The 14,213-nt window shown below is 45.4% G+C and overlaps 1 protein-coding gene across 2 annotated transcripts in view; it reads right to left on the bottom strand.

The window, feature by feature from the left end:
• The window catches only part of adcy2b (adenylate cyclase 2b (brain)), a 132,922-nt gene extending 119,063 nt beyond the window's left edge, over window positions 1–13,859 (bottom strand). For both annotated transcript variants that reach the window (XM_014177944.3, XM_045709582.2), the window contains exon 1: window positions 12,980–13,859. In XM_014177944.3, coding sequence (XP_014033419.1) covers window positions 12,980–13,267 — 288 coding nt within the window. In that variant the 5' untranslated portion in view covers window positions 13,268–13,859. The remainder of the gene's footprint in view (window positions 1–12,979) is intronic.
• Between the last annotated feature and the right edge of the window lie 354 nt (window positions 13,860–14,213).

Raw genomic sequence — 14,213 nt, 5'->3', positions numbered from 1 at the left:
AGGGTTAAGTGCCTTGTTCAAGGGCACAGAGAGATGTTTCACCTAGTTGGCTCTGGGATTCAAACCAGCAACCTTTCGGTTACTGACCCAATGCTCTTATCTTCTACTGCTAGGCTACATGCCACCCCTCTTTGGTCAAATAGATTGTTGCCCTATGTTTCTATGCTAGAACACATAGGTGCTTTATATTTCTATGCTAGAACATCTACATTTTAATCATTTAGCAGAAGCTCTTATCCAGAGCAACTTACAGTAGTGAATGCATACATTTCATACATTTTTCTTCTCTGTACTGGTCCCCCGTGGGAATCGAACCCACAACCCTGGCGTTGCAAACACCATGCTCTACCAACTGAGCCACACGGGTGCTATATATTTCTATGCTAGAACACATGGGTGCTCTATATTTCTATGCTAGAACACATGGGTGCTTTATATTTCTATGGTAGAACACATGGGTGCTCTATATTTCTATGCTAGAACACATGGGTGCTCTATATTTCTATGCTAGAACACATGGGTGCTCTATATTTCTATGCTAGAACACATGGGTGCTCTATATTTGTATGCTAGAACACATGGTTGGTTTATATTTCTATGGTAGAACACGTGTGTGTAATATTTCTATGGTAGAACACATGGGTGCTTTATATTTCTATGCTAGAACACATGGGTGCTCTATATTTCTATGCTAGAATAGGATGGTGCTCTACGTTTCTATGCTAGTATAAGTATGAGTCAGGGTGTTTGGAGCCAGGCTGAGGTGATGGGGACACATTGTTAGGGGGTAGAGAAATGCATTAACAGCAGTAAATTTACTCAGGGGACTACTAGCTAGCTACTGATGTCCCAAGTATCACAGAGAACAAACACCCAGACAGAATTATAATGAGCTTTAAATATATATACACTCACAATGCATACACAGAGCGCAGACACACATGTACATACAGTGAGGGAAAAAAATATTTGATCCCCTGCTGATTTTGTACTGTAACGGGCGTCATATAGAGGAGACCAAGGCGCAGCGTGTTGAGTGCTCATCGTTATATTTTAATGAAAACGAACACTAGACAAAATAAACAAAATGACAGCCAACAGTTCCGTCAGGTTATACAAACAAAACAGAAAGCAACTACCCACACAAACCAAGGGAAAAAGGCTGCCTAAGTATGGCTTCCAATCAGAGACAACGATAGACAGCTGTCTCTGATTGGAAACCATACCCGGCCAAAACATACAAAACAAACACATAGAATGCCCACCCCCTATCACCCCCTGACCTAACTAAACAGAGAAAAAACAGCTCTCTTAGGTCAGTGCGTAACATGTACGTTTGCCCACTGACAAAGCAATTATCAGTCTATAATTTTAATGGTAGGTTTATTTGAACAGTGAGAGACAGAATAACAACAACAAAATCCAGAAAAACGCATGTCAAAAATGTTATAAATTGATTTGCATTTTTATGAGGGAAATAAGTATTTGACCCCTCTGCAAAACATGACTTAGTACTTGGTGGCAAAACCCTTGTTGGCAATCACAGAGGTCAGACGTTTCTTGTAGTTGGCCACCAGGTTTGCACACATCTCAGGAGGGATTTTGTCCCACTCCTCTTTGCAGATCTTCTCCAAGTCATTAAGGTTTCGAGGCTGACGTTTAGCAACTCGAGCCTTCAGCTCCCTCCACAGATTTTCAATGGGATTAAGGTCTGGAGACTGGCTAGGCCACTCCAGGACCTTAATGTGATTCTTCTTGAGCCACTCCTTTGTTGCCTTGGCCGTGTGTTTTGGGTCATTGTCATGCTGGAATACCCATCCACGACCCATTTTCAATGCCCTGGCTGAGGGAAGGAGGTTCTCACCCAAGATTTGACGGTACATGGCCCTGTCCATCGTCCCTTTGATGCGGTGAAGTTGTCCTGTCTCCTTAGCAGAAAAACACCCCCAAAGTATAATGTTTCCACCTCCATGTTTGACGGTGGGGATGGTGTTCTTGGGGTCATAGGCAGCATTCCTCCTCCTCCAAACACGGCGAGTTGAGTTGATGCCAAAGAGCTCCATTTTGGTCTCATCTGACCACAACACTTTCATCCAGTTGTCCTCTGAATCATTCAGATGTTCATTGGCAAACTTCAGACGGGCATGTATATGTGCTTTCTTGAGCAGGGGGACCTTGCTGGCGCTGCAGGATTTCAGTCCTTCACGGCGTAGTGTGTTACCAATTGTTTTCTTGGTGACTATGGTCCCAGCTGCCTTGAAATCATTGACAAGATCCTCCCGTGTAGTTCTGGGCTGATTCCTCACTGTTCTCATGATCATTGCAACTCCACGAGGTGAGATCTTGCATGGAGCCCCAGGCCGAGGGAGATTGACAGTTCTTTTGTGTTTCTTCCATTTGCGAATAATCGCACCAACTGTTGTCACCTTCTCACCAAGCTGCCAGCCTTGTGTAGGTCTACAATCTTGTCCCTGACATCCTTGGAGAGCTCTTTGGTCTTGGCCATGGTGGAGAGTTTGGAATCTGATTGATTGATTGCTTCTATGGACAGGTGTCTTTTATACAGGTAACAAACTGAGATTAGGAGCACTCCCTTTAAGAGTGTGCTCCTAATCTCAGCTCGTTACCTGTATAAAAGACACCTGGGAGCCAGAAATCTTTCTGATTGAGAGGGGGTCAAATAATTATTTCCCTCATTAAAATGCAAATCAATTTATAACATTTTTGACATTCGTTTTTCTGGGTTTGTTTGTTGTTATTCTGTCTCTCACTGTTCAAATAAACCTACCATTAAAATTATAGACTGATCATTTCTTTTTCAGTGGGCAAACGTACAAAATCAGCAAGGGATCAAATACTTTTTTCCCTCACTGTACGTATCTACGTACGCATGCACGGCGCACACATACAACAAACACACCGCTCCGGTCACAGCCATTAATACCAATGCTCATTTCCTCCCTAAACCACGCTCATGAATATTTCATCCTGTGTATAAAAGACCAATTAATGCAGTGACTCACTAACTGTGTGATTAGCAACATAATGCCTTACTTTACCTTTGTCACACACACACACATGCTCGCAGGAACACACATTCAGACACACACATACATATGCACACACCAGTGGCGTGTATTCATGGATGTCAAGGGAAGTCAGCCCCCCCCCCTCCAAAATACTTATCTTATCTTTCGTCTCTCTATGTTTCATAATTATCCTTCAATTCACAAGAGGCTGAATGTATCGCACCGGAGAAAGCATCTGAGCAAGCGAAACAGTGCCCCTCTGTATGTGCAGGCCATCTTTCTGATGCTGTCTGGTCATAAAGAGTATGACATTGTTGCCGCCCATAGCATTGAATGAAATGCAAGGGAAGCCAGCGAGCATTTGGCCTCCCTTGATAAAAAAGTATACAAAATTAGCGAGCTTAACTGTGAATGATCCTGGCACACCAAAAAAAAGTGTCATTGGAAGCCAGCTTGGATTGTTGCATCTAATTGTGTTCCTAAATTAGCCATGGATAGATATAGGGATTTGGACTTTTGGTTTGACTTAATTCTTCGTACTGGCCGATGATTATAAAGGCGATTCTGTTCCAACAATTAATTCATACATTGTGCCCCTGGCCTGAGAGGATGGAAGTTCAATATGTAGCTAGATGTATAAGGCTAATGTTAACTAGCTAACGTTACCCATGAATGGAAGTTTGGAAGCATTTTAGCCAGGTAGCCTAGGATAACAAAAAAATAGCCAGGTAGCCTAGGACAACAAAAAAATAGCCAGGTAGCCTAGGACAACAAAAAAATAGCCAGGTAGCCTAGGACAACAAAAAAATAGACAGGTAGCCTAGGACAACAAAAAAATAGCCAGGTAGCCTAGGACAGTAAAAAATAAAAGCGTGTACTGTATGACAGAGTCACAGACCGTTTCGACAACATGAAAGAGAGGATGATGGCATTGGCGTTTCTCTAGTAGGGAGAGTCAACTTATTTTTCTTCTTGCACGAACACGCACGCACATGCACAAAGAAATCAGAACCATGGACAGCCACAATCATATTTAGTTTATGTTGATTGGACTAAATAGTTTTTGGTATCTTCTAGTTGTCACTGAATTAGACTTAGCAGAGGGGATTTGATGATGTTGAAATGTTGAAGTTGAAATGGTGCTGGAATAGTGGAGGCAGCTCCTGTTTTCTTTGTGACTTGCTGTAACTCTCTGTGGTTCTAAATCAATAGTTGTTTAGTGGTCCGAAAATGTCAGAAAACATGAACTTGCTTGACCATGCTGTAGGTCATGTAACTGTCTGTTGCATTCAATATGCTTTGTAGAGGTTGCTATCCAGTTTTGTGAAAAAACAAAGGTGTGCTTGAGTTTATTCTGCCACTGTGTTTTCTTATTGTCTCAGTCTTAGGTCTGTATATCACGGTGTCAAGGCATATGAACTAATAGGTTATAGAGCAAACAACCCAATTATCACAACACATAGTTTGTAAAATTGCTTTTTTTATGGCTTCCCCAGTGATTTTACCCACGCACTGCTATTGACACACACACTCATACAAGCAAACACACATGCTTGCAGGAACCCACATGTGTACACACACACACATACACATACACATACACACACACACGCACATTAAACACACAAACCGAACAACTCATCTCTTCCCGGTCTGTAACTAAATAACTGAATAGTCCTGCTCTTCACCACTTTACTGCTCTCACTAAGCCTATCTGTGGTGAAAACTCCTGCCATTTGCACATTTCATACTGTTAACTATTTAAAACCATTTACAGCTATTTAAGCCTATTTCCCAGGCAGGATAAAGAGAGAGGGGGGAGGTTACCAGCTGCCGTTCTCTACAAGAACAATTACCTCCCTTTTACCTCAGACTGACTGAATCCACCTTTATAAAAGGGGGAAGAGGGAGGGAACATTATGTCAGTCAGCAAGAGGGAAGGGTGTGTGCATGTGTGTATGCGTACCGCCATGTGTGTGTGTATATGAATAGCATAGGTAGCATGATTTATAAAATAAATATGAAATTTCCATGTTTTCTGAAAGTGTTGAATATTTATCTGTCACGCCCTGACCAGGTGAACTCGGCTATTTTGGGTCAGGGTGTGTCATGTTGGGTAATTTTCCTTGGTTTGTTTTCTATGTTTGGGTTATAGCCTTGTGTTAGCTCTATGTGGTTTATTTCTATGTTGGGTTCTGTCGATTCCCAATCAGAAACAGCTGTCGCTAGTTGTCTCTGATTGGGATCACATTTAAGTTCCTTTTCCCCCACGCTGTTTGTGGGGTGTTGCCTCTTTGTGTTTGAGCAAGTAACGTATCGGCATTTTCTTGATTTTGTGTACGTGTTTATTTCAGTGCAAAGAATAAACATGTGTTCGCTCCCAGCTGCGTTTTGGTCCGCTTCCTCGTCACCCGACGACGACATGCCCAGCACATGCCGTGCTAGGATGGGCATCCAGCCAGGACGAGTGGCTAAACCGGCTCCACGCTTCAGTTCACCAGTGCGTGTTCACAGTCCTGTCTGGCCCGTTCCTGTTCCCCGCACCAAGCCCACGGTGCGTGTCCACAGTCCTGTCCGGCCCGTCCCTGCTCCCCGCACCAAGCCATGGGAAGCGGAGTTGCGCGCTGTGTCGCCAGTGCGCCCGCACAGCCCGGTGCGTCCGGTGGACATGCCCAGCACATGCCGTGCTAGGATGGGCATCCAGCCAGGACGAGTGGCTAAACCGGCTCCACGCTTCAGTTCACCAGTGCGTGTTCACAGTCCTGTCCGGCCCGTCCCTGCTCCCCGCACCAAGTCAGTGGTGCGTGTCCCCAGTCCGGCCCGGCCCGTTCCTGCTCCCCGCACCAAGCCAGTGGTGCGTGTCCCCAGTCCGGCCCGGCCCGTTCCTGCTCCCCGCACCAAGCCAGTGGTGCGTGTCCCCAGTCCGGCCCGGCCCGTTCCTGCTCCCCGCACCAAGCCAGTGGTGCGTGTTCCCAGTCCAGCCCGGCCCATCCCTGCTCCCCGCACCAAGTCAGTGGTGCGTGTTCCCAGTCCGGCCCGGCCCGTTCCTGCTGCCCGCACCAAGCCAGTGGTGCGTGTTCCCAGTCCGGCACGGCCCGTGTCCGGTCCACCGGTGCCCAATCCTGTTCCGGTCGACGGCTCCGCTCCAGAGCCTGAGCATGCCGCTCCACAGTGGTCCAGTCCGGGCCAGAGGGGTAGGGCTAAGGTGGAGGCGGGGGAAAGAACACGCCCGGGGCCAGAGCCTCCACCGAGGGTGAGGCGCCCACCCGGGTTCCCCCCCCTAATAGACTTAAGTTTGGTGCGCCGGGAGTACGCACCGTTGGGGGGGGGGGGGGGTACTGTCACGCCCTGACCAGGTGAACTCGGGTATTTTGGGTCAGGGTGTGTCATGTTGGGTAATTTTCCTTGGTTTGTTTTCTATGTTTGGGTTATAGCCTTGTGTTAGCTCTATGTGGTTTATTTCTATGTTGGGTTCTGTCGATTCCCAATCAGAGACAGCTGTCGCTAGTTGTCTCTGATTGGGATCACATTTAAGTTCCTTTTCCCCCACGCTGTTTGTGGGGTGTTGCCTCTTTGTGTTTGAGCAAGTAACGTATCGGCATTTTCTTGATTTTGTGTACGTGTTTATTTCAGTGCAAAGAATAAACATGTGTTCGCTCCCAGCTGCGTTTTGGTCCGCTTCCTCGTCACCCGACGACGATCGTTACATTATCCGACACGTGATGCAGATTATTAGACATATCTCACCTCGCTCTCCCTGTCATGTTTAATGGACAGCCACCATTGTATTGCCTGGAGCTTTCTATTCTAGAAGTGTTACAACATGACTGTGTGAAGTGTGAAATTGTCAGAGTGTTAAGAGTGCCACAGTCTGTGTGTGTGTGTGTGTGTGTGTGTGTGTGTGTGTGTGTGTGTGTGTGTGTGTGTGTGTGTGTGTGTGTGTGTGTGTGTGTGTGTGTGTGTGTGTGTGTGTGTGTGTGTGCGTGTGGTGCGTGTGTGTGTGTGTGTGGGTGTGTGTGTGTGTGTGTGTGTGTGTGTGCGCGTGTTTGACGTTGTGTGAAGTGTGAAGACAAGTGTGTGAAGAAGACTATCACAGATCACTGTCTCTTCCTGGGATATCTTGGAATAGAGACAGAGGGTGCAGCGACATCAACAACAACAGAAGTGTCCAGACTAATGCTGCGGGGGTCAGCTGTTTGTTCACCCACATCCGCCCGCAATTGCTAATAACCCATCCGCAAGCTCCAGACTATCAGCGACTATATGTGATAAAGTGAAAATCTGAGGCTAAAATCTGAGGCCCGCAACTGACCCTAACCTGCTAATATACATTACAAGACCAAAAGTATGCGGACACCTGCTCGTCAAACATCTCATTCCAAAATCATGGGCATTAACATGGAGTTTATCCCCTCTTTGCTGCTATAACAGCCTCCACTCTTCTGGGAAGGTTTTCCACTAGATGTTGGAACATTGCTGCAGGGACTTTCTTCCATTCAGCCACAAGAGCATTAGTGAGGTTGGGCACTAATGTTGGGCGATTAGGCCTGGCTCACAGTCGGCGTTCCAATTCATCCCAAAGGTGTTCGATGGTTTTGAGATCAGGACTCTGTATGGACCATTTCTGTATGGACCTCACTATGTGCACAGGGGCATTGTCATGCTTAAACAGGATAGGGCCTTCACCAAACTGTTGCAAGAATGGTATAGTATGTCATTGTGTGCTGTAGCGTTAAGGTTTCCTTTCACTGGAACGAAGGGGCCTAGTCTGAATCATGAAATACAGCCCCAGACCATTATTGCTCCTCCACCAAACATTACAGTTGGCACTATGCATTCGGGCAGGTAGCATTCTCCTGGCATCCACCAAACCCAGAGTCGTCCCTCAGACTGCCAGATGGTAAAGCGTGATTCATCACTCCAGAGAAAGTGTTTCCACTGCTCCAGAGTCCTGGCAGCCCCCCGCACCTCTCTGATTCAGAGGGGTTGGGTTAAATGCGGAAGACACATTTCAGTTGAATGCATTGTCCCCCTTTCCCTTTCCCTATCCCTTTCCAATGGTGGCGAGCTTTACACCACTTCAGACGACACTTGGCATTGCGTATGGTGATCTTAGGCTTGTGTGCGGCTGCTCGGCCATGGAAACCCATTTCATGAAGCTCCCAACGAACAGTCATTGTGGTGATGTTGCTTCCAGAGGCAGTTTGGAAGCAACGAGTGTTGTGAGTGTTGTAGTGAGAGTTGCAACCGAGGACAGATGATTTGTACACGCTTCAGAACTCTGCGGTACATTTCTGTTAGCTCGTGTGGCCTACCACTTCACGGCTGAGCCGTTGTTGCTCATAGACGTTTCCATTTCACAATAACAGCATTTACAGTTGACCAGGGCAGCTCTAGCAGGGCAGACATTTGACAAACTGAGGTGACATTCTATGACGCTGCCACGTTGAATATTACTGAGCTCTTCAGTCAGGCCATTCTACTGCCAATGTTTGTCTATGGAGATTGCATGGCTGTGTCCTCGATTTTATACAATGGGTGTGGCTAAAATAGCAGAATCCACTAATTTGACAGGGTGTCCACATACTTTTGTATATAGTATATAACAAATGTTTTTGTCCACATACTTTTGGTCATGTAGTGTAACTGCAGGGACTGCGGGTTATGAGTCAACCCTAACAACACTAGTCCAGACAAGGGTTTCACCATTACAGTAGTAACCCACACTGACATTAATAAGTAGTTCAACAGTCAAATATGTTCCAATATACAGGTAGGCATACAGTAGTTCAACATTCTTACTATCTGTTCCAATAGCAGTCCTTTTCACAACCAGAGATTGCCAGGGTGTGGAAACATAAACAAATGGACTAAACAGGGAAATAAATAGCAACCTACAATGGGTGGCTGGTATTCTGTCACAATGCGTTACCCCTGAACTGTATAATGCACACACACAGTCTGGTACAATTACTGCATTATCACTTTTTTCCATGTTATCACTTGGTTACAAACACACACACACACACACACACACACACACACACACACATTTTTAAAGCAATGCAACCTCAGGACTATATGAGAGAACAATCTTCAGGGATATTTTCTCTGAAAACACAAGATAAGCTTCGATAGGAAATGAGAGACTTCCTGAGATACAGCACAGGCAGGGTTTCAGGGTAAAACTTCACGACACACACACACGCAAAGGCACAAACGTACACACACACAAACGTATGAACGTTCGAGCATGCATGCACACACACACACACACACAAAGAAAATCTCAGATCAGTTGTTTTTGTGTCTGACATTTCAGCAGTACTAGTGGTGCTTTGGTTAGGATTCTGTGGTTGTACTGACCACACAAACATCCACATCCTCTTCAGAATACACAGGTACACAGAGTGCATTAAACACAACTCTTACTGGAGTGCTTTCTGTCTATTGTTTGTTTGCTAGTATGTAAGATATGTTACAGAGACAGAGAGGAAAAGAGTGAGAAAGAAAAGAGAGAGAATCAGGGAGAGAGAGGTGAGGTAGAGAGAGATAGAGCAGAGATAGAGACTCAGGGCCAGTTCCAGGCATAAGCAACAGAAGTGGTTGCTTAGGGCCCCCGGCTGCTAGGGGGCCCCCGAACCTAGATATTTTTTGGGAACTCAGTCAGGGTCTCAACTTACTGTTGAGAGTAAAAATAGTAGAATACACAAGGTGCAATTTCTAAAATGTTTAGATAGGTAGTTAGTCTAGCCAGCTATCTAAAATTGTGGTAATAATGGCCGAAAACCGACCGGGCATGCAGGGCATGTGCCCAGGGGTCCTGACCTCCAAGGGGTCCCCATTGATTTGGTTAGTCATTCCTACTCAGATATAATGTACAACTGTCCCCCACCCAAATCTCTCTGGGGGCCCCCAAAAGGCTAGAGCCAGCACGGGGAGACTGACGGTATTTGATTGTGCCATTCTTGTTGGCTGATGGGTAACGTAACTATAACATTCCTATTGGAACAATACATGAACCATAGAAATATTTTATTTCTATGACAGGAACATTACACAGTAATGACAATAATACACAGGTTGTTATCAATAAACGTCCCAATAAGGTGCAGAACATTTGTTTTGCCTGCTGGGGTGCAGGGAGAACCCCAGTTCCGCTAAAACTATTGACAACTGCTTGCGGTTTTCAACGGATTGTTTAAGAAATGTTACAGTTATTTGGTTGTAATATGATCACCTCTTTAAAAGCAGAACTACTCATTTCATATTTTTACATACAATGCAATTGCGCACATTTAGCTCTATTTAGCTCTACAGCATATAACTGCATGCTTTTCGTAATTAGTATTTATGTCATTTCGGAGGGTAGCCTATCTTTTTGACATGTAGGTCTAGCTAGCTAGCTAGCTAAGCAAACAACTTCTGTCATTTAGCTTGGTTCATCAGAGATAGCTAAGGCTTTTGTAAAGAGATGGACATGTAAGATTTATTTTGAGTCCAAGCCTGTCCTAGATGTCTGTCTGATTACTGTCAGCTGGCAAGCAAATCAAGCAATATTTAGATAACTAGCTAGATAGCTAACCTAGTTGTATACACTGAAAGTTAGCTCATTACCTAGCTGGCCAAATTGACATGATCTATCATTAGCTAGTTATTCAATTTGACTTGGTCCATCAATCAATGTCATGTCTGTCTCATTGCACAGCAGCAACAGTGATTTTAAAAGGTCTTAACACAATGTAAATAAGGGGATGGAGATAAATATGTTAGCTATACTAGGTACGTTGGTTGGAGAAAAATGTACTTAGCTAACTTGCCACAATGTTTAGGCAACTTTACAAAGTCCCTAGCTGGCTTGCAAACAATTTCTCTAGCTACCTAGCTACATTACATGGGCAAATGCACCCTTCTGCTGCTTGATCGGCAGAGCCCACAATGGATGGAAAATGTATATAAACTACACATACTTGTCAGGTATAGCTAGTATACTTCTATTTAAATCTAATTAAATGGTGGCTTATATTGAGAGATAGAGGTGTACTCCAGCGGTGTTTTGCGCTGTAATGCACTGGAGCAGGCTACGGGCTTTTGCCCTCCCAGCTGAGAATGGAATGTTTGAATTGGAACGGGATATGACCTCATTGATAACAACCTGTGAGGCGACATCGTAATCAAACATTCAGGATTTAGCCAAGAGTGTTATTCCAGGAATGTTTTTGACTAGGTGAAAGGAAAACGTTCCAAGAACAACCCACTGTGGTCCATACTTTGTAAGAACAACCCAGTGTGGTCCATACTTTGTAAGAACAACCCAGTGTGGTCCATACTTTGTAAGAACAACCCACTGTGGTCCATACTTTGTAAGAACAACCCAGTGTGGTCCATACTTTGTAAGAACAACCCAGTGTGGTCCATACTTTGTAAGAACAACCCACTGTGGTCCATACTTTGTAAGAACAACCCACTGTGGTCCATACTTTGTAAGAACAACCCACTGTGGTCCATACTTTGTAAGAACAACCCAGTGTGGTCCATACTTTGTAAGAACAACCCAGTGTGGTCCATACTTTGTAAGAACAACCCAGTGTGGTCCATACTTTGTAAGAACAACCCAGTGTGGTCCATACTTTGTAAGAACAACCCAGTGTGGTACTGTTGCTGGAGTGTTCCATGAATAGATCAGAGAGAGAAGACTGAAGAAATGGCATGAAGATACACCTAGAAACTAACAGCTAGCTTTGATTATATAATAGTATTCTGGCAGCCTGATAATATGAGATGGCTGGAGTTTTTATTTAAGACAGTGCATGGCAGAGTTCAACTCAGTATAATGTATTCCGTCCTGTGTTGCTCATTTGGTAAGAGCATGGCACTGGCAATGCCAAGGTTTTGGATTTCAGTTCCCACTGGAATCATACATAAAGATGTACGCATTCATTATACTGTAAGCCACTTTAGATAAAAGCATCTGATAGGTTTATATGATTACTAAGCCTATATTACAACTTTATTTCCTTCAGAGGCAGTAAAGAAGGAATTGTTGTTGAACAGTTACATTTTAGTCATTTAGCAGACGCTCTTATCCAGAGCGACTTACAGTAGTGAATGCATACATTTTATAAGTGTTTTTCTCTGTACTGGTCCCCCGTGGGAATCGAACCCACAACCCTGGCGTTGCAAATACCATGCTCTACCAACTGAGCCACACGGGACCGTTACATACAGCACATGCTCCACATTGACCCACTTATACATGCTATATTGTCACGGTCCTTGATAAATCTCCCATAGTCAACAGTGGCAGAAAGACCTAGGGCTGAATCCCACATTGAATCACACTCTATGTTATTTTTTCACATCCATCCAGAACTATCATGAGTTATGCATTGATATTCTGCTGTTACACTGAAAACAGTGTTTGGACCTTTCTGGCTCTGTTGCTGATGCTGCAATACTGTAACTTTTCTGCTGCGGTGGCGAGGTGTGTGCGTGTGTATGTGTGCGTGCGTGTGTGTGTGTACACTGTGGGAGGCGAGACATGTTATAACACTCTGCAGAGGAAAACACATCAATGGACTGAATGATAAATCACACAGTCTGACCATGTCTCTCTCTCTCTTTTCATCACTCTTTCTTTCTCTCTCTCTCCGCCCTCTCTCTCCCTGTTCATCTCTCATTGTCACATACATGCTGAGACGCAAACAATAGTGAACACACTTCAGTAATAGGCAGCGCTCTTCAAGTGTGTGTGTGTGTGTGTGTCCCACAGCAGAAACAGCACTTGAAATAAGCCCTGTTGTCATATTCTGCACCACTCCAATCAGTCAGTACAGCTCTGCATTTCATATCAACATGACACACACACAGTCCCTCCCCACCCCGCTTCCACACACACACACACACACACACACACACACACACACACACACACACACACACACACTCACCAGTCCGGAGGCAAAGAACACGGCCAGTAGAGCGAGGCATGCTCCCATCACTATGAGCAGTAGGAACACGATGAGAGGGTGTTGTTGGCTCATACGGTAGTAGGACTCATACAGCCAGTCCTGGGTCTTCTGTCCCGGCGCACCCACACACACCTGTCCCTGTGTCGGGGTCTCCCCAAAACCTACGAACACATCCCCCAGGGCATCTCCTACTTCTCCCCCGTCTCCCCCCTCTCCCCCGCGCTCCAAAAGGTAGCGCCCCCGCGTCCGTAAGGCCTCCTGCCACATGGTAGCAACTTTGGGGGGTGTGCAAAACCCACTATCCCAGTCCAAACCCACTAGCTCTTTCTCTTTTTCCTCCTCCTCTTCCTCTTTGTGGAGTTTTGTTAGATAAACAAACAAATCTTGACTCCTTTCCTCCTCCTTTTCCTCCTCCTCTTCTTCCTCTCGCTAGTCCACCTCTGTGAGTTTGGTCAGACTCACAGTCACAATCAAATCCTGAATCCCTCTGTGTACTGATCCTTTTCCTGTCTTCCTTCTCCTCCTCTTCCTCAATGAGTCTGGTCAGACAAGGAAAAAAGAGACCGGTCCTTCTTTCTTCCTCCTGTCCCTGGTTTATTACAGAGAAAGGTTGTCTCCACGTGTACCACACTGCTGCTGCTGCTGCTGCTCCTAGGCAACATGTTCCCTCGTCAGAGAGGAGAGAGAGACTGAGAGAGAGAGAAAGCGTGTGCGTGTGTGTATTTGTGGGAGGGAGAGAGAGAAAGAGAGAGTGTGTGTGTGTGTGTGTGTGTGTGTGTGTGTGTGTGTGTGTGTGTGTGTGTGTGTGTGTGTGTGTGTGTGTGTGTGTGTGTGTGTGTGTGTGTGTGTGTGTGTGTGTGTGTGATTGCAGAAGAGAGAGAGAGAGCATGAGAGAGAGAGAAAGAGAAGGAGGGAAAGTGTCAAAGTGGCTCAGAGAGATGGAGCGAAAGGAGAGAGAGGGAGAGTCAGAAAAACGGGGCAAGAGAGAACAAGAGTGTGAAAGAGACTAAGAGCTAGACAGAAGGAGAATGTAGCACTAGAGAGTCAAACAGGGAGGCAGAGTTAGAGATAGGGGTTGGTATAGAGGGGAGTGGGAGAAAGAGAGAGGGGTAGGGAGGGATGTAAGCTGTGCTAATGTGAGAGGAACGAGGGAGTAAGGGAGATTTGGAAAAGACAGTATGTAACAGCTGGAGAATGAATGGAAGAGACAGAG

This window comes from Salmo salar, chromosome 27 (genome assembly GCF_965601325.2).
Source record: "Salmo salar chromosome 27, fSalSal1, whole genome shotgun sequence".
NCBI classification, from domain to species: Eukaryota; Metazoa; Chordata; class Actinopteri; order Salmoniformes; family Salmonidae; genus Salmo; species Salmo salar.
This window is presented reverse-complemented; position numbering and strand designations above follow the sequence as displayed.